At 40.2% G+C, this 20,281-nt stretch overlaps 2 protein-coding genes across 6 annotated transcripts in view; one reads left to right on the top strand and one right to left on the bottom strand.

Annotated features, from left to right (window-relative positions):
• The first annotated feature begins 512 nt into the window (after positions 1-512).
• On the top strand, positions 513-7,723 carry NTAN1 (N-terminal asparagine amidase). 4 transcript variants are annotated; one of them, XM_035548599.1, is made up of 10 exons: positions 513-764; positions 1,773-1,875; positions 1,960-2,025; positions 2,675-2,783; positions 3,818-3,891; positions 5,191-5,244; positions 6,057-6,110; positions 6,444-6,541; positions 7,124-7,237; positions 7,432-7,723. In XM_035548599.1, exons 1-10 carry the CDS (start codon positions 684-686, stop codon positions 7,609-7,611), a joined length of 933 nt encoding a protein of 310 aa, XP_035404492.1. In that variant the 5' UTR covers positions 513-683; the 3' UTR covers positions 7,612-7,723. The 4 variants fall into 4 exon arrangements, with proteins under 4 accessions (XP_035404492.1, XP_035404493.1, XP_035404494.1 ...); XM_035548601.2 differs by having other exon boundaries at positions 640-764; positions 1,698-1,875; XM_035548600.2 differs by lacking the exon at positions 1,960-2,025 and having other exon boundaries at positions 589-764.
• Positions 7,724-7,977: 254 nt separating this feature from the next.
• Positions 7,978-20,281, bottom strand: part of PDXDC1 (pyridoxal dependent decarboxylase domain containing 1) — a 31,357-nt gene continuing 19,053 nt past the window's right edge. For both annotated transcript variants that reach the window (XM_050713727.1, XM_035548597.2), the window contains exons 13-23: positions 19,688-19,738; positions 18,491-18,554; positions 17,021-17,109; positions 16,209-16,314; positions 15,004-15,175; positions 14,223-14,341; positions 13,207-13,328; positions 11,594-11,686; positions 11,399-11,495; positions 10,076-10,180; positions 7,978-9,826 (exon numbers count right to left, since the gene is read on the bottom strand). In XM_050713727.1, the coding sequence (XP_050569684.1) occupies positions 9,576-9,826; positions 10,076-10,180; positions 11,399-11,495; positions 11,594-11,686; positions 13,207-13,328; positions 14,223-14,341; positions 15,004-15,175; positions 16,209-16,314; positions 17,021-17,109; positions 18,491-18,554; positions 19,688-19,738 (1,269 nt within the window). In that variant the 3' untranslated portion in view covers positions 7,978-9,575. The remainder of the gene's footprint in view (positions 9,827-10,075; positions 10,181-11,398; positions 11,496-11,593; positions 11,687-13,206; positions 13,329-14,222; positions 14,342-15,003; positions 15,176-16,208; positions 16,315-17,020; positions 17,110-18,490; positions 18,555-19,687; positions 19,739-20,281) is intronic.

Raw genomic sequence — 20,281 nt, 5'->3', positions numbered from 1 at the left:
TTTGCTTTACTGGGTTAGGTCTCCTGTGAAATACAATGCATCTTTTGAAGAAAGTATTTGCTGTAACTGTTTACTTTGTGAAAATGGGATTTGAAAGGTAGAGCTAGAGCTTACTGTTGTTTTGGTTTGTTTGTGGTTTTGTTTTCAATCTCCGTTGAGAGCAGTCCCCTTTGCTTGGGCTGTCCATGTCCCCTTGTGTAGCTCTCCGGCCGAGTGAGTAGAGATACTGCCGGTCACACATCATGGGCATCGGGGTGGGAAATCCCTTGACTTTGCAGATGAACTTCCATCTTGGGTCTCTGTTTTGGGCTGGGGTCGTGTGTGGAGCTGTAATTTCGGCACTTCACCGCGGTCACTTCCAAGCCGCTTTCTCACACTGCCCACAACTAGGCGGCCGCACGCCCGGGGTCCCGTGAGGCGCCAAGCCCGTGCTGCGGCATCACGGCGGGGCCGTGCCCGCCTCCAGCCTGTCAACGCTGCGAGGGACGGGCCCTGGCGGCCTCCCCGCGGCACGGCCGGGCCCCGGCCTCCCGGCAGCTCCGGCGGGCGGCGCCGCTCCGCCTCCATTCGCCTCTCCTCCCTTCCTTTCCCCTCCCCGGGGCTGCCGCCGTTTCCCAGCGCCCTGCGCGGCCCGGCCCTCGGCTGGAAGCGCGGAGCCGGCCCGGGCCCGGGCGCTGCCCGCGATGCCGCTGCTGGTCAACGGGGAGCGGATCGACTTGGGCCGGCCCCCGGCGGCCATGATCCGCGCCTACCCACACCTCGAGGTGAGGGGCGGCAGCGCCGGGACCCCCGGGCCGGGAGGAGGCGCGGGGGGGCCCGGCGCCGAGCCCGGCTCTGAGGGGGCGCCCGCTGAGGGGACCCAGCGCTGAGGGAGCCCCGGGCTGGGGCGGTGCCGGGACGCCCAAAAGCCTGGGGTTGGCCCAAAATTAACTAAAATTCGCGTCCCCTGGGGGAGGCCGGGCGGTGAATGTCCTGAGGAGAGGCGGGGGTCGGTGCGGCGGGCTGGGCCGAAAAGCTGGAGGAAAAGGTGAAGGTTGTAACTTGCGGGAGGTGTTCGCTTCCTTCCAGGGCTGTGTAAGCGCTGTGGTCCTGACGGCAGGCTGGCAGTCAGGGGCTGCTGGGCAGAGCTGTTGGGAATGTGGTTTTCGTCAGAAAATGCCTCTTTGTAGACACTGTGTTTTTGAAGGGAAAAAAAAATAAGTGCAAATTTGATAAAACTGTGTAAAATGTTTTCTTTAGCCCCAGGATAGAAATTTGCTGCCTACCCAGCAGTTCTGTGACAGCACTGTGGCAGTCAGAGCCCAGGAATCTGGGTTTTCTGTCTACTGAATGTCCCAATAAATAGCAATGTTTTGATAAGTATTAAAAAAAAAATGTTGGATTGTGGCAGTAGGAGAGTGAAACTTACATTTTCAGAAGTTTCAGAGAAGGAGGAGACCTGTTTCCTGTCCTCTTTAAACTTTCAAGACCAGCTCTGATGTCATCTAATGTCAGCTTAGCCACACCCCATTGCTTTTTCTTGTGTCTCTGTTTTACCATCTATAAAGCAGGCCCAGAGGGTTCTGTGTGTGTGGAGTGATGGAATTTAACAATTGACTAGATCACTGGCAAGAAAATGAAAACTGAATAAATTCAGAATACTCCAAAATATGAAATATGCCTTGTTTATCTCTGACCCGGATCCCTTTGCTTTTCAGAGGTGATGTTTCTGTCAAGTAATGGATACACCTGAGAATTCAGCCACTGTAGTCTCTATTATCATTTATCTTTAGGAAAAGGCAAAACTTCTCAGAAGTCGGCCTACTCAAATTGTGGAACCCAAAGGTCTTCTTTACGTCCAGCAGAGAGAATTTGCAGTGACTACCCCTAAGGATGGTATGTAGAAATGTAAATTCTTCTCCTCCTGAAGCAATGATTATGACAGCAAAGTTCTTACAGCGTTTCTCTCCTCTAAAATAGGTTCTGTTTCTATTCTTGGATCAGATGATGCAACTACCTGCCACTTAGTTGTGCTCCGACACACAGGTATCTTAAAAGGCATTCAGACCAAAACCTGCCTCTCTAAAGTAATGCATCTAGGATCAGCGTTGATTTATGCTGCATTAATGAAGTAAACTGCAATTACATTTATATAAACTTGAATCTCAGAAAGTCACGTGATGCGTTAATTGAATGACTTGTTCAGAGAGTTAGGGTGTTCAGTACCTGAGGTTCTGTGTTCTGGTTGCTGAATGAGCCGATCCTAAACTTGATCTGCGGCAGTGGGCAGTGGCAGCCCCCTTGGCTGCTGCGTCCCAGGCTATGCGCAGATGCCGGAGGCAGCGTTTAACTGTTTGGGTCTGCAGGGTTTGGTAATAACGGGTAGAATTTATGCAAAGAGCCTCGCTACCTTCCTGGAGTTCTGTCATTTGAGCTGTTGCTTGGTCCTTGGTAGTAAGGTGTTTGTACCCTTTGCATCAGTTCTGCTGATTTTCTAATGGGGCATGGAAAGAGGTTGTTGCCTCATTCAGCCAGCCCATCTCTTCTGCTGGAGGATGCTGTCATTTCGGGAAGTAAGAAGGTGCAAGATGTAGTTCTTGCACTGCTATAGCAATGTAAACTGATGCTGATTTAAGTGACAGCAGTGTAACAGCCTCTGCCGGTGTCATTAACTGTCTTCTCTCGCCTTCCTCAGGTAGCGGAGCCACCTGCTTGACACACTGCGATGGATCAGACACAGAAGCTGAGGTGTCGCTCATCATGAGTTCAGTAAAATCTTTCTCTAACTCTGCAGACTATGGAAGGTCAGCTCTGCTTTTTTATTTCTTTGTGTTTTCACGAAGGTAACTGCAGTTTGTAAGTTGGGGAATTTTTACGTGATTTTGTGGGGTTCAGACAAGGTAATTGTGCAGGAAATACCTCTTGATCAGGGGCCATATGGAAAATGAAAACTATTGCTGATGATTTCAAGGATATTATTTTCTATCAGTGACTTAAAGCATGGTTCTATTCTGACTGGTGTCTCTGTAAAAATGCCATTGTGCGGTTTGGTGTTTACTGTTTCCCAGTAACTTCTGTTTCAGATGTGCTGAATTTTCCAAATAGCTGGTTTTGGTTTTATCCTCTATTTTTCCGCCCAAACTGTTGGTCTTGTGAATTCCTTTTGGGATCTGGGAATCCATCTGGGATTTTTCTAGGTCCCACATTTAAAAAACAGAAAGAAAGAAAGCAAAAAAAAAAAAAAGCAAAAAAAAAAAAAAAAAAAAAAAAGAGCTCCAAACCAGAATTTAGCTAACAAGGTTTATCCTGGATGTGGAGATTTTTGCCTCTGTAGTTTGATAAGAACAAAAGCTCAGATAACTTAGAAGATATGGTCTTATGAATTGGCTTGCCCAGTTTTGAAAGACTGAACTATGGCCTTGTTAGGTGATTTATGCTCACACTCACTTTCTTGTTGCTTCTGCGACTTTCCACCCCAAACCAATATTGTCCCTAGTTATTTTTCTAGACGTTTGGTCAGCAGGTTTGCAAACAAGACTTCTCTTTACATAGACACCTCTCAGAGAAGAACCCTGCTGTGTAGTCCAGAATAGTTCTGGAGATCACAGGAGCAAACTTCTTCACATCTAACTCACCCTTTTGTGGGAACCTAAAGGTGGTTATAAAATTAAGCCCAAACCTTTGGTGCTGACCGTCACAGATACACCAGGGTATCTGTGAAGCCAAGTGAGGCTTCTCTAATGATTGCTTTGTAGTTTGGGCTGGGGATTATTTTGTAAAGGTATTCACTTTGGGATGTCTTTTTAACTGCTGTTTCCTGTTATTCCATCTCTGTTAGGCTGGAATTGCACCTAGTTGGAGGTTTCAATGATGATAGGCAGTTATCACAAAAACTTACTAATCAGCTTCTTAGTAAGTTCACCTTTTTTTCCACTCTCATGTCCAAAACAAATAGTTCTGACTGGATTTGGGTGAAGTTTGTTTGTAACCAGAGCCCCCTGTCATTTAATAGAAAAATATCTGGATTCATTTAGGAGGGTGTTTTTTCCACCTGAGAGCTTGGCACAGAGGAGGGGTTGGGTTTGCGGCTTGCTGTGGCCGATGTGTGGGATAGAGGGCAGGGACTTGGGACTTGTTCCTGGTTTACGCTGTAGCGTGTGGAATTGGGGCTTAGTTCAGCTGGGCTCGATTCCTGGCTCTGCTGCTGACATGCTACAGGATCTTGGGCAGGCATTGTCACTGTCTACATCTATACCTTCATTAATTACTATTCCTTCTGTACCTTAATGTGGGGGGGTGAAATTAATTACACTCGGGAAGTATCTGATGAAAGATGGATGTCTGTCTGTGAAATCTGTGGCCTGGAGAAGTGACTGTGGTGCTTTACAAACAGACGGGGAATGGAAGGGACCAGCTGGGACATTTGGAGTGCTCTGGCTCATGCTGAGCACTTCCTGAGTGCGGAGAGGCCTCAGCCTCACTGGGACTGGGAATGGGCAGGGGCAGGGATGCATAAGAGGTTTGGAGGGTGGTGGCAAAGGGATGCAAAGGGAACTGGAACTGGCAAAGGTCCTGGAAGGTGCCCCTGTTACCCCCTCACGTGCTGTGATGTGATTCCTGTTCTGTGTGTTATATATTGCATGAGAGTTGTGTACAGAATGTTTTGGTCAGTTTTTAAAACCTTCTGATTTTCATGCACCAGGTTGCAATTTAAAACGGTAACATTGTATTTCCAATAGAACTGAAAAAAAATAAAATTCCCTGTGTGGGGGATGGTGAAAAACAGAATTAAAATACATCTAATGAAAAGCTGGGTTCGCTCACTATATATGTAACATTTTAGGAAAGTACATTTAAATATGAGTTATTAAATGTATAGCGAACTAAAGCAGAGATGATGTGCCAGAGCTACTTTAAGCCAGTACCAGTGACAGGAGCAAGTGGCACATTTCTAGCATGTTTTTGCCCTTACAAATGGCTACTTCCTGTCAACTACATTTAGTAGCTGTGGCTTTAATTTTATAACACTTGGTTTGAAGCAAACCTGAAAACTACTCTTTGCTCTGTTGCCTTATCCAGGAACAGTGCATTAGGTACTTTCTGCCCACCCATTCCGCAGTGCGCAGCACTGATAATGCCCCCTTGTCTATATACAGCACCTGCTTTGCCACCAGTCACTCTTATACATTGCTGCTATCGTTGTTGCTGTAGGAGCATTTGATCTCCAACCAGATGAGGTTCATTTGGTGACTTTCTGCGTAACAGGTAAGAAAATATCTACTTCTTATTTTTTAAGCATGTTTAGTAAGTGTGGGGGTCTTTTCACACATGGCTTTTTAAAATCTGTTCTGGAAGAACAGCACGAGTCCTCCATGTTGGTTTGTAAGCTTTAATTTTGTTGCTGGTAGTGTGTGTTGCTGTCCGATAGCTAGTGCAGGGAGGGGGTCTCTCCTTACCAAATGCTGCTGAAATTCAATTGGTAGTAGGGCCACCTGGGATCATTACCAGGTCATTTCCCCACCTTTGTCCTGTGGAAGGAGACTGTACAGCTGTGAATATCTTGAGAGGCAACTGAGAAAGGAACTTACCGAAGTTTGGTGGTGGTGTTAGATGCTTTATAAACTCATAAACTCATTCAGTTAGGTCACAGTGTGCTATGTCGCAGAAAGGAAAAAGTAATTTCCTCTCCTTTGTATTGTATTCAGGTCGTATTTCCACCGTCTTTGCATTTAAATACCCCTGGTGACTTGCATCATTGAACTTGGCAGCATGGTAGTTTTGTTTCTTTGTTTGTTTTCTGTAAATTGCCTGCACAGAAAGTGAAATGACAGCTGACCAGAGCTGGCTGTGCTGTTATGAGATGGAGTTCTACTCCAGGCCCCAGGCATATTGATCTTGACCTTGACCTTCCCATATTTCTTTTTGGCTTCCTGGTCGTGTGTGTTGTTTTTCTGTTTGTTTTTCTTTTCTGTCCTTTTTTGCAACATCAGATCTGCTCTTTTCTGGTAACGCACAAATGAATGCTGCTCCGAAAAAAAAACACAACAAAGCTCTATGTTTGACCTTTTCTCTTACAGAACTAAATGACAGAGAAGAGAAGGATATTCACTTCCCAATCATTTATGGAATAGGTGAGTTAAATTAGAATTTGATTATTTTTTTTTAACTGGATAGTTGTTCAGTTTCTGATAGTTAATGGGCTGTCTTTAATGACTAGGTAAAGCCTGTCCCAGAAGTTAAGTGAATTGCTGCTGTTGGAGGTGTAGGCAGAAAGAGAAGTTTTCTTCTTAAAACAAGTAGAAAAGGGCTACCATAGAGCTAATGGGTCTGCGGTACTGAGAAATACAAGAAATGCAGTTGACACGTTCTAAACTTCCTGCTACGTAGTAGTGTTGTGGATGCGGTCATTTCAAACCAGTGTTTTGTGAGAATTAATTGTCTGTGTTTAAACTGTTTCCTACCAGCTGTGAATGTTAAAACAGCAGAGATTTTCCCCGCAACCTTCCCAGAAAAAGGGCCCGATGAGGATTTGCGTTCAGCCCATATTTTAACAGGAGCAAGAGTGAGTAAAAAGTAGAGGGGAAAAAAGCTCCAACCTGGATCTTTTTGCTGGAAGGGAAGACCACTGAGGGGCAATGAACTGTCAGTAGTTAAAGGGGGAAAAAATACAGTGGTAGTGTTCTGGCAGTAGCAAAACAGATGGGAAATATGGAAGAGTGGAGGCAAAGGATAGCAGTGGACATCAAACTCTTCCAAGCTTTCTGCTGCAAGGGTAACCCTTATCTTGGAAGTACAGAGCACTCCCACGTGCTGTTATGCCCACAGCCCTACAGATTTTGGCAGCGTAATTTATGTAAAATGAGATTCAGGTCATGGCCGTAAATAATCCCAGCAGTATTGTTCAGTTCTGGGCTTGTTCTTACAGTTTAGGATTGTCTTTGTCAGAACAACTGGTTAATCGCAATGGAACGGGCATGAAGGTGGCACCCTGTGTGTCTTAAGGCAAAAGCTGCTGCTTAATGCCTTCCACATTGTCTGGAATTAACTTTTTATTATTACTAATTAATTGTCTGCATTAATTCTGTTTCTTTCATCTATTTAAGCACTTTTAAGGCTCCCTGTAAGTTGTTCTGTGTCCTTACAGCTGACCAACATTTATGATGCCAAGAAGGAACAGCTCCACATTGGGCCTTACTTCTGGAGGCCTTTTCCACACGTAGATTTCTGGTTGGAACAAGATGATCAACAGATCTTACAGGTACCTGGCACTGGGACCCTGACTTTTATTTTTCCTTCTCTCTCCTAGCTGAGCACAGAGATGGGTATGGGCTGTCAATGCTTCCCTCAGTGTACTGCTGGGGAGGGTGGAAAATACTCCTATTAAAAGGCAGAGTAATTGGGAACTTTCTGTTCTGAATCTCAGGCAGCTTTTGCTCTCATCTTGTTTTTCAGAATCTTTCCACGTCACCCTTGGCTGAGCCACCCCACTTTGTTTCCCACATTAGATCTACATTAACATTTTTAAAAGAACATCCCTTTCCATCGCGCTCCCTGTTTCCTGATAGGAAACCTCGCATCTACAGAAAAAATCAAGACGGGTTGTGGGAACAGGTTTGTTCTGACAAGATCTAACCGAGGGATGCATAGCCTTGCCCCAGGAAGAGTGAGTTGGTGCAAAATGCCTACTGCTGGTTACAGGCACTGCTGTTCTTGTGCTTTCCAAAATAAAATATTTTGACAGAAGTAACTTGTTTTTTCTGCATTACTTAAGTAGGAATCACTGTTACTTTGAAGTAATGATTGGGTTTTGTTTGTGGTTTATTACTTTAGCAGAGTAATTTGCTCAGTGCGGATAGAGAGAGGTAGCAGGGTAAAAAGCCTTTATTGCATGAATTTGTACTTTAGAAAGTGATATTCTGAAAAAAAAAGTGGAAGAAAGTGCCTACACTTAAGCTTAAGTTGACTTTAAGAGATATTTTTGAAGGAAGTTCCCATAAGTCAAGACTAATAATTTGAAGAATCTTTATTGAAACATTCAGACAGTATCTAAAGAATGAAGCTCATTCCAACAAAACTGATTTAACAATTCCAAATATAAAAACATTAAAAATAATCATTGTGGTGATACCTTGATCCCCAACAAATTACTCTTATTAACATACTTCATTGCACCAAAGAAACCAATACGGAAGACTAGTCAACTTAATTGTTTTTGCACTTTAGAAAAATTGCACTCTGATTTACACAAATTACCCCAGCAGTGAAATTAACCTTGTTTGTGGCATCCCAGCCCCACAGGATCTAGATGGTGAAAGTCAAATCAGGTGACGGTACAATTCAAAAAAAAAACCCCAATTTTTTCAGATTATCCAAGTTAATTCTGCTACCACTACAGCCATTATGTTAGTGTTAATTAACATCTTTTGGAAAAAACAAAGCAAACTACAGTACTGGTATCCAGCTCTGTAGGGATGGGATGGAATCCCCTTGGGGAAAGCAACCTTCTCCAAAGATCTCCTTTCCACAAGGGGCTGAAAATTTGCAGCGAAGTAACTACAATATTTTTGGGGGACAAAGACTTCTACACCTTAGCTTTTGATGTATCCAAAGCATAACTTGTGCATTAAATAGTCCTGGAGACTAGGAACTTGTGCTGTAGTGTAAATAAACTATGTCATTTCACTGACTCTGTACAATTTCTACTATAGGCAAGTTATTCAAAAATAAGTGTTGAAACCAGGACAAAGTTTTTTTTTTTTTTCAAGCTTTACTATAACTAGCTTTAAAAGTACACAACCAAAAAGAATTCCAGTTACACTACATAGATGTATTCAATAGTATTTAGTTTATAACTGGCGTGCAAAGGAAAATAACAATGGGTTGGTCATCCTTTTCCGTGGTAGAAGCAAGAAGCCATTTAGGCATGCAGAGACAATATCTTTCTCAAAGTCCCACTGTGCTCAGGGTCAAGTCATACAACAGTGGGGAAAAACTGCTGATGGCAAAGTTCAGTGACTCCTAGACACACAGGCATCCATCCCTAACACTCACTGCACCACAACTGCTTGGCAATGCTCTTTGTAAGGGTTAAAAAAAAGGCAAAATAGAGCTAGTATGACTAGGATGGTTTGCAGGAAAGGCTAAACTGAATTTTAAATATAAAAAAGGTGAAAAATTGGCAGTTTCTTAAATATATTCACATAAAATAAGGTCAATTTACAATTATTCGGTGCAACTGTATTCTTAATCTTGTGCATGGCTGACCAGTTAGCAACTACTATCATGCTTAAAATCTTACAGGTACTGTAACTGCCAATTTTTATTTTTTACAAATATTTACGAGCAGTTAATAAACCTCACTACTACTTTGGTGACACTGACGTGTACAGGATTAAAGCAACTGTAGTAAGTGTACAGTAAGACAAATCTCTGTCCCATGGAGGGAATTTATATTTGTGCAAAATCCCAGTTAATAAGATACAGTAGTTATTACTGTACTAGTGTGTGGCACTGTTCACATTTTAAATGCATCACCAATGCCCTGCCTCCCAGGGCATGTGATTCATCTGCAAAGTCTTAAATCCACAGTACAGATTTTATCTTTGACTTTCTTGTTCCTCTACCTTTGTGCAGTCCCTTGGAATGTCCTCAGTGCCTTTATTTGGTGTCTGTGCCCCCTTCTGCTGCTGCTGCTCTGGTTTTTCTGTCTCTGGTGACCTTTGCTCTTGGCCAGGGGATAGAGCCGGGGGTCTCTGATCCATCTTCTCCAGGTCCTCACAGTGGCTGACTGAACTGGTCTCACTAAAGGCATCGGAATTTCTTAGAGACCTTTTAAAAATTTTTTGACCTGTAAAGTGTTGGAAGAATACAGTACCAGTGAAGACATCAAATTCAAGATGCGGTATGCACAAGGTTAAGATTCAAAGAAAGTATCTTAATCTGACAACTGCAAAGAAACAGATTTTATTTGGGTGCTAACCTGTACGCTAACCATATAAATACTTGCTTCCAGTTACAGGTGCATTTACTTAGATGCGTGCTGAGGCCAGGATACTTTAGCAAGTTTTAGAAATAAAACTAGTGAGTAAAAACTTACCAGGAAGTCTTTGCTTTGTAAGGCTGGAAGTAGGAGTTGGTGGTGGAGTAGTACCTGTTCCTTGGGCTTTTGATACATACGTAGACTCTGTGGATTCTAGAGAACCTGCAGGTTAAAAAAAGTTAAAGTTGAATACAGACAACTTTTCAGCTGTATTTATAAAATATGAACAATCTATCTGTAATGCATGTTTTTAAAACTGCATGGCCTAGGTTGGCCTGAAACTGCCTCTCACGTGTAGTTGGTTTCTGAGCACCTGGCAACAGGCGTGCCGAGTCTTACGAAGATGAATGAAGTTTCCCCTCACTCCTGCTTCCCAATACTGCTACCTCCAATATTCCACTTACCCTTTTCCACTGGGCTTGACACATCCCCAGGTGCAAGCTATTGAGCACTGCACTCTGGAAGGACATCTAGCTGTGAATGGAATAAGCATTCGCAAGGAAACCTTGTAGTTCCTTGCTGTAAGACCCTTCTCGTCAGTGTGCTGAGAATGAGCAGAAAGCCTTCCCGGCTAATTACAAACACACACAGCTGGGCCGTTTTTCTAGCTCCAACTGACACTTTGCTGAGTTCAGAAATATTCTTAAGACTCTGCTGCAATTTTTACAGTGAAAGTTTATAATTTTTGAGAGTATTATGCTAGTACATCACCAAGAAGTACATCACCAAGAAGCACAAGCTATAGATAGTTCTTTTCACATCACCAGTCATGAATTACAGATAGATGAGTAAAATAATAACCCTATATTCTGTAATATTCCATTCATTACTGTCTCCTGCAAAGCCGTGTTCATGCTTGTCCTCAGCTAGTTTTAACCTGTCCCTTTTCTCAGACATTACACCATTGCCTGGAAACTAGTACTTCATCAATGCGACACAGCTCCATGACATCTGAAACCAGAATTCCAGACAGAAATCAAGTTCGGGTATCACAGAACATACATGGGAGCAATACTCTAAGACCCAAGAGCTCCCTACCCCACTACCTTACGTATTTTGACATTCTGAATAAACTCCAAGGATACAAGCTTTTGCAGAGTGTGCGGCCAACAATTATTCCTGCATTAACAAATGCCAATATCCAATACAGCTTTTTTTTAGAATGACTCAATATGCAAGAATAAAATGCAAACTAAACAAGAGGTTAGGAGATTTTCTTACTGAGCATTACAGAAGTGAAAAGCATGTTCCTTTACATCTTGAGGGTGGATTATGTCATTCGCAATCAAATCAGCACAAGAAAGCGTGTTGCAGTTTCAGTATAAAACTGGAAACATCTAGAACACAGCTTAACATGGCTGCGTATGCACTGAGTCCTACCTGCTGTTAAATTAAATGTTCTTCCCTTTGGTGAAGCTTGGAATGGAGAAAACCAGTTCAGCACAGAGCCTACTACAGGTATTTGTCGTAGCAGCCCCTGTGAAAGACACAATCAAACACTGACTGGTGAGCACACTACCTGTGTTGTGACGAGTTATTACAAGTTACCTACGTAGCTATTTTTTATAGTCTTACCTCTTCCAGAAGTCGTTCTTCATTTGCTTTCTGAAGCTGAAGTTGTGCTTCCTGTATCCCTTTTCTAACGACTTCAGTCATGTTTTCCAGCAGCTAATAAAAAGAGAAATTATATTATTATATACAGTATTTAGACTTGAAATTGTATTTTTTAATTCAGGCTTTGAGAATGTAAATTGCGTAGTCAGATATTTTTTTCTTATTTAAATTTGCATTTGATAAGCCCTATTTCATTGCTACTGTAAATTAAAGAATGTACAGGATTTAAAATATATATATGCCCAGAGGACAGAACATCATTTTAAGCAGGAATGGTACATTACTTCTTTTTTGCTTGGAGATCAGCTTGTGACCCAAATTCATCGAACGTCTGCTTAGCACAGAAGTGTTCCTCAGAAGCTGAATCCAACAGAGAATTTTTAAGCTTATAAAGTGTGGTTTGGTTTCCAGAAGTGCCCAGAACTAAGTCAGACTCACAGCAAGCCTAAAGCCACAGGTATGTGGCAGCCCAGCTAAGGCTCAACTAAGGCTTGCAAATTTAGTGTACGACTGCCACTATGACCCCTGTGGTAGTCTATGCCAGCATCAGTGACATTTTATGTTGCAAAGCACAAGCAGCTTTCTGGGAGGATAAAAAAAAGATCAAAAAACAAAGCCTCAGTTTTGTTGTGTGCAAGAAAAATGCCTATTTGCACAACTTAATGGGCAATTAATTTAATTGTAACATTGCGCAGGCCTTTGGTGACAGCTACTTCCTCCAGAAGGCCAACAATTTAGGTTACTGTCAGTTAATAAAAACAAAGGGAAAAGTGCGATCTGCTCCTTTTCTCTAGGGGAGAGGCAAGACAGAAATTGGTCACCACAGCAAGCTAAATAACCCAACGTACTGGCTACATGGAGGAGATGAATTGACTACAAAAGGGGCTTGAACATCAATTTTCAATCAAATGTTTTAAGATTGTTTCAGTTCCACATTTTTTGTAGCTGGTTCCAAGGACTGCATCTTTCAGAGTCCTCCACTACTCTGTTCTCCCCTAGAAGCTTCAGGATAAGAGTAACACATATTCCAAAATTCAGTTCCTAATCTCTCAGCTGCAAAAGATCAAAAAATGAAGGGAACGCTACAGCCAATCGATCTTCTATAACCTCACCTTCAAAACAGCACAGCATGTCAAAAATGGGTAAAGAGGCTCCAGAAAATACTGCCAGAAAAAAATTAATTGCCAAAATCAACATTCCCATGGGCAGAAATAGGCCTGTGGGATGTCTTAAGTTCTGTGGTTTTTTTTGTTTCTTGGTTTTGGTTTTTGTTCATTTGTTTTTTTTTTTTTTTTTTTTTTTTTTTTTTTTATGTTGAGGAAATTAAATGCCCAGTGCTTTAGGAGTGAAGGGACAGACATTCGTGATGAAGGTCATTTAGGAATTCTACTATGCTTGATCCTAACTGGAAGGGAGAACTCTAGTCATGTAAATGCTTTTACAAAAAGGACTTACATTAGCATTAGTAATTTAATAGATAATTTGTAACTTAAGTTATTATGCCACTGATTTTTCCACACATTTTAGGGCAGTTATCTGAGACTTTTTATATTTATTAACTTAACAACACATACTCTTGAATTTTCTTCAATTTCTCTGCCTGTTGCTGCAATAGTTTCAACTAACTCCGACACATCCAGATCCTCAGTTACCATGCCAATATAAACACAGTTCTTCTGTCCTCCAAATTCTGGGCCTGTGAACATAGGGAGAATCGAGTGTTTGTGATATATAAAAAATGTATTCTCAGAATACATGCCATGCCCTTGCATATTAATCTGGAAATTCTAATACATGCACACAAAGACAAACACGCACACTTCAGTAATTAAGTACAATATCTGCGTAACTATAAACTATGCAGACTACAAAAACTCAGGTATGTGGGTTCTCAAAAACAACAGAAAACAACATCTAAACAAGATGAACACTGGATATTTCATACAGCCAAGGGATCACATGATAAATATCGGTGTTGAATATGCTTCAAACTCGTTACTTTTTGCCATCTACCAATTGCTTGCTTGGTTCCACAATTCCAGGGTACTTAATTTTTGAAGGCAGACTTAGAAAAGATCTGAGATTCAAGTAAACAAGTTAGTATTATTACATCTGTAATGTGGCACCGTATATGCTTGAAAGTGCTGCTAATTATCACAAAAGTCATCTGAAGCTTTAATCTAGCCAGAGAAAGCAGTGAATTGGTCAGCAGTTTTTTTAACGAGACCTGCTTTTCACTAGATACCAAACTTCCCGAGAAGGCTCAGTTTACGAAGGGGAACACTTGCAGCTTTCATTCCCTCTGACAAGGGAACCCTTTCAGGTCTGGGTGCTCATAGGTCAGTTTTCACAAGTATTTCTGCAAACAGTGCAAGCAGCTCACCCTGCTGAACATTTACCAACTCAAATAAGGAATGAGGAGGACACAGAGTTACAGATGTTGTTTCTAAAGGAACTGCATATACAGCAGTGTAATTTTCCGTTATAATGACCTACGTATGACTGACCTCTTGAAAGGTTATAGCACAACCAGTAAAGTGACTGGTAGCTTGAATGTAAGGTTTGTTTTTTTTTTAAATAGTGCAGTTACCCAAAGAAAAAGTGAGATCCGACTCCAGTTCATTTAATTTTTTCAGAAGTTCTGTGTTAATTTTTTCTAATTCTTTTTCTTGTTTGTCATCATTCTTCCCATCACTGTGATAGCTGTACCTTCAAACCAAGCCAGAAGAGTCAGTTCACTTTACAGTACATTTAAAAACAACAAAACACAGATCTGAACATCTAGCATGTTTCTACAAATTTCTATATTTTACAAACCAAAAGCTTAAAGCAACATTCTAAATCAACCAGTTTAATGGCATTTGTAATCAGCTTTTTGGTTGGGCATGAGGTGAAGGCTGGCCAGTGCAAACTTAACTGAACACAACAGATTTCTAGGTAACAAACTGATCATACTTCAACTGCTTTGATTGTACAGAATCCAACGCAGTAGACTGCATCAGATGATCAGAATACACATTTAAAGGGTTTTATTCAGTATATAAGTGAATCTCATCCTAGACAAAAATGTATGCTATGCTTAGTTAAATAAAGCAACATTGCATGTTACATTTCTGTTTAACAGATCAGCATACTGCCTCCGATATTAGACCACTGCTCTAATTTTGCTTAAACAGCAATTCAGCTTTTCTGAATAATAAAAAAATTGTTGTTTTATTTAAAACAAAAACACTCAGAAATGTCAAGTGAGGACAAAGACAGAGACTAATCAGCAAGCAACACATCCAAATTGCTAATAAAGAGACCCTGTATTCATTTGTGCTACTGCACTGTCTATCCAAACATAAAGAAGAAAATACTGAAAAATGTACCTTACAACACCTAATCCTGGCCAGCTGAGGTCTTCAATATACAAAAGGCCTACTGTTCTTCTCACTTCTTGCTCAAACTCCTCTCTCAGTTGCAGTGTACTTGTCAATACTGGTATCTTCATCTTTAAGCAGTCTACCAACTGATCAACATCTTGTATTTCTGTCCCTAAAACTAAAGGGCTGATGTATTAGCATACAAAGAAAGTGAATGGACACACGCATAGACGTCTGAATTAAAACAAGTAATCTGTAAAGAAACCACTTTGTAAGTTAATTGTAAATATAACTCAAGATAGCATCAATGTATCTTGATCTATATACCAGCCTTTTTCTTCATTTGCAGTGAAAAAAGGTGAGTTTACAAACTAATAAGGACAATACCCTTTTCATTGCATCTGTAGCTAGCATCAGAACTCTCTTCCCATAGCCAAAAAGACAATGAATTTGCTTCTATACTGTTTAAAAAAATCAAAATCACAGCATCACGAAGTAATTTTATTCTGCAGTGTACCTTCCCATGTACACTAGGATCCTCTCACATCAGCATCACGTGCTTTGCTAGCCTAAACCGCTCAACCCACACAAGCTAAAAGGAGCCACCATTCATCGCCTGAGCCTCTGAAAGTTGCTCTATGCATCTGCTGGGTCTAAACAAAGTATGCATATGGTGCTAGCTTAAACATCAAATTTACAATGTTTTCCAAAATGCAGATTTTTTTCCTCATACAACAGTAATTACAGAAAAACCTTGGAGTTTAGTAAATAATTCTTCTGGTTAATTAGTTGTAGTTTGAACATAAGCAGCATTTCAGTGTTGAAACACCTGTGTAGAAAGGTCAAGCATCTTTTCCTTGTGTTACGCGTCTGAGAAAAGGAAAGAGGTGGATGACTTATCCTTCGTATTTCTTTTATAACTCTCAGAAGCCAAGAGCTTCTCCTGTTGCTAATGGATTTTAAAAAATAATCAATAAACATCTATCTCTGCAGATGTAACGAGGTAATGTCACATACAATAACTGAGATACCTCTAATGTACCTGCTACCAGGCACAAAGGAAGGATAAAGTCAATATAGATTTATTGGGAAAAAAAATCCTCACCATAGTAAAGACTTCCTTGAGTATATCTGCTTTTACACCAGGAGACTGATGTACAATTTTATGGCAAATTCCAATTTTACAAGTGGTTGAGTGAAGTGAATGTTACCTGCAGAAGTCATTAACGGGCTGAAACGCACACACGTGCCCTCATCTTCCAGTTCTACCACATCAACCCCACTGGCAGGAACCAGCTGCGCCAACTGCTCTCCTAGCTGAAGAGACAAGGCCCAGTTAAAGAAATGCACAGAGCTTGGCCTTGCAGCCACCAGCTCAGGTCAGAGTCCTCCCACAGCTAAGGGGAACCACTTGCTCAGCACAGTTCCCTGCATTTCTCAAAATCGCCTCTGGTAACAAAGTACTTTAGCTTGATGGTGATAAGACAAAAGCTGGATACATACTTAAATCATGAAAATTCAGAATAAGCTGCAAGTATTTTAAGTCTGAAGTTTCTACAAAATTGTGAAGTATGCTATGATTACCATGCAATTAATCCAAAAGAGTGATGTGCTCAGCTCTCTGTGAGCACAAGTTTCCAGAATTCTGTTAAGAGCTGGAAAAGAAAGTCTGTCTTCTCGTGATTAAACAAACATCATCAATGAAGTATATAGCCAATTAAGAAGAGTTCTAAAAGTTTTTGCATATTCCCACAAGCCCAAGGGAAAAAAAAAACTACCAAAAGTTTAAGATGCAGTAATGATGTTAGTAACAATTACAAGCAAAATAATCAAGAGTGAGAAATCAACTGTGCTTCCAATCAAGTTCACCTTTGTAATCCCAAATGCCCAGTAGATTTTGCAAAGGATACCAGATCAGGAGTGATTACCAAGCTTGTCTAATAAATCTTTTATACGGAGGAACCCCTGGAAGCACTCAACTCTCATTGCTTTTTCTCCTAAAGAGGAAAATATCCATTCTTACCCACTGATTGAAAGTGTCATAAATGTGTCCTTCATTGCTTATTATGGGGTGCGGAATAGTTGAGGCCTGTGCAGCGTGTGGGGTTTGATCTGAATCCAAAGATACAAGAATCACAGAAAGAGATTTGTATTTACTTAATTAAACAAAAGGTAACCTAAAGTTCAGATAAAAGATAAGTACATTTCTTAGGTAATGTGACACATCTACACTATGTCAAGCAGACTAACAAGGAATTTTTTAAGGTATGCTGAACATGAAAAATATTAGGAGTCAAAGAGTTGAATGTACTAGCTTTAAAAACAATCCATAAAATACTTCTCACATTTCTGAGGTTCAAGTCCCCCCATAATAAAAACAGGGCTTTTGCAAAACAGAATCCTGTCATAGCAGGCTGCAATATTTAATTTGATGCATTTGGCAACATTTTAAAATTGAGATTGAATGATTAATTTTTACTATACGCAAATAATAGTAAGGACTTAAAAGCCTATTATATGCACAAAATATGCAAAAGTGGGCCAAAGATTTTACATCCTTAGAATTCAGGTGGGTGACTTCTCCCTAGTAAAGCTGTTCAGACAAATGCATCAATGATGGATAAAGCTATCCAACAAGTCTTTTCACTGGACCAAGATGAAGAGGTTTACTTCATAAGTGTGACCACTAGTTAGATTAAGTACCTTCCCCCATGCCAAACACAAAAAAATCCACAGAGAATAAAATCAACACTCATAACAAAACTACAAAGTTTTCGATCAGTCATTTGCCTCACCCAGCTGGACATGGTCCCCACATTCAGAGTGTGCGCATTCAAGCAGCATAAACAACATCCTCTGTTGTAATCAAAAGGACAAAATTCCTCTTCCTGTGAGAGGACATCTAAGTAGGGATGTTCTGCCCTGAGCCACGTTTGGTGTGGCTACCATACCCATTGACACGATTTACAGAGCTGGTCATCACATGCTCTGCTATTTCTAGAACTACTGCAACAGAAAACAGCAGTAAAACAGAGAAACGTGGTTCTGGCAACTAACCACTCAATGTTTGAAAGAAACAAAGTCTGAACAAAAACAATGGAAGATTTTCCCTCAACAGTACCTTCAAACGCGGTTTGCAGCTTATGGGGGATTATCATCATCTGCTCTCATGATCAAAATCATATGCAAATTTCCTCCAGTCAAGACAGGAGAAATGACTTGCTGTGCACATTTAGAACACTGCAGTCTGTCTAAAAAAAGCTATCACGTGTATGAATTCTATCACTAGATTATGACCAGTATTCACAACCTTTTCAAAGACATGTTACACAAGAGAAGTGCACTACATATAATGTATCTAATAATAATTTACTTAAATCAAATTAATTTTAGAATTTGCAGTGTTTTTTGTTTGTTTGTTTGTTTTTTAAAGGAAGATACAGAGGGTTGGTTTGTTGTGGTTTGCTCATTTGTTTTTAAATAAATCACATACCTCTATTTAAATACTTCTGGTAGAACTTGAAAACCACCACTGGTGAACTCAGTTCATCTTCAACCTTAATAAAAATTGAAATAATTTTATAAATATATTTGCAGACTTTTTAAAGATTTAACACTATACAAAATTCTTTAGACTGCTGAGTAAAGCAGATCATTTCATTTTGATGGCAGTAACAATGTTCACACTGTCTCAGTATTAGATGTTAACTCTGTAGGAGTCTGAGTAAGCAGATCTGTAAACAGTGGAAAATAAATCACTATTCAGTTAAAGCAGAACTGTATTGATTTAAGGTATGCATAACTGAACTTTGAGCACCATAAAACAAGAAACCTAAGCACATTCACTAGCAAATAGATTGTTCTGACAGAAGTCAATTTAGCTTTATGTATTTTCAGGCATTAATGACTAAAGAAAACATTCTTCAAAATCTGCCAAGAATCACTGGGAGATGTCAAGAAAGTTCCAGCAGGAATAATAATTGATTCTGCCTTGGAGATAGGAGAAATGGACTGGGCAACCTCTGGAGGCAATCTGAGTCCTAAGAATCCTCAAAATGCAAGGTTTATTTAGGTAGACAGGGCAAGTGCTACAGTAACTCCAACTCCCAAAGCTCTTGGAAAAACAATTTTAAAAAGTTATCTTTCAGAATGACACTAAAAAAACTGTTGAACAGGACATTTCACTGAAATCGAACTTTAAATGAACACATCAGGTACAATTTCTGAAACAAATTCTGGAGTAAAACCCTCAAACTGGGATAATTTTTGCATAGAATTTCATAGGGTTCACAGCACCATCTCATGGGCAAGATGCAGGCAGAATGTATTTGAGAAGCTTATGGAAACTGCTATCATAAATATATTATCAGTTTCGTAAATGTATTACTGAACAAATGGACCTTTTAAACGGGAATTAAATCAAGCTCTGGAGACAATTTCTGGATGTTATTGTCAGCTCCAATGAATGCAAGAGCTCACAGCAATGGAACAAGTACAATCTAGAGGCCACACACAACCAAGCCACACAATTTCACCGAACACCTGAACTTAACTAAAAAGGATACCAAACATATTTAAAATAATTACTATGTTTTAAATATTTTTAGATAATTTCCTTTGAGTCAAAATTAGTCTTATCAAATAGGTAAAGACTAAGCTATACAACCAAAGTATTAAATGCAGACCGTACCGAAGTTTTAATGAAATCCAGATTTTTCAAGTTTTCCAGCAACCTTTGACTCTAGAAGACCACAGCAGAAAAGAAACAAAAACAGGACAAAAACAGTTTTAGAAGCTGAAACTTATTCTGACAAATATTAAACAGTCACACAATAATCTCCATTTGTTAACAAACCCCTATGAGGAGCTGGAGATCCATTTAGTTCTTGTTTATAAATGTAATACAAAACAAATTATTTTTCCATTACTAGTAAAACACTGAGTACAAAGTGTTTTTCATCAAGTCTTAAGTGTATTTGTTGACAAAGTTCCAGAGATAACGCAACTCTGTTGACTAACTGAAGCACAGTGTGTAGCAGAACAGTTAATTTTCCCAAAGCTACCATAGCAACTGGTTATGATAGCTTTTTAAATTATTTTCATTAGAAAAGACATTCTTGTGTGGTTAAAGACTATTAATAGACTATTATAAAAGCTAAGATCACTCTTCAATGCCACAAAAATCTTAATGACTAATGTTATTTTGTCACTCTTTTAGGTCTTTCATGCCAATAGTTTCTTCATTAACCTTTACGGAAGCTTTCCAATTCCCTTTGCTCTTCTC

This window comes from Cygnus atratus, chromosome 15, assembly GCF_013377495.2.
Source record: "Cygnus atratus isolate AKBS03 ecotype Queensland, Australia chromosome 15, CAtr_DNAZoo_HiC_assembly, whole genome shotgun sequence".
Taxonomy (NCBI): domain Eukaryota; kingdom Metazoa; phylum Chordata; class Aves; order Anseriformes; family Anatidae; genus Cygnus; species Cygnus atratus.
This window is presented reverse-complemented; position numbering and strand designations above follow the sequence as displayed.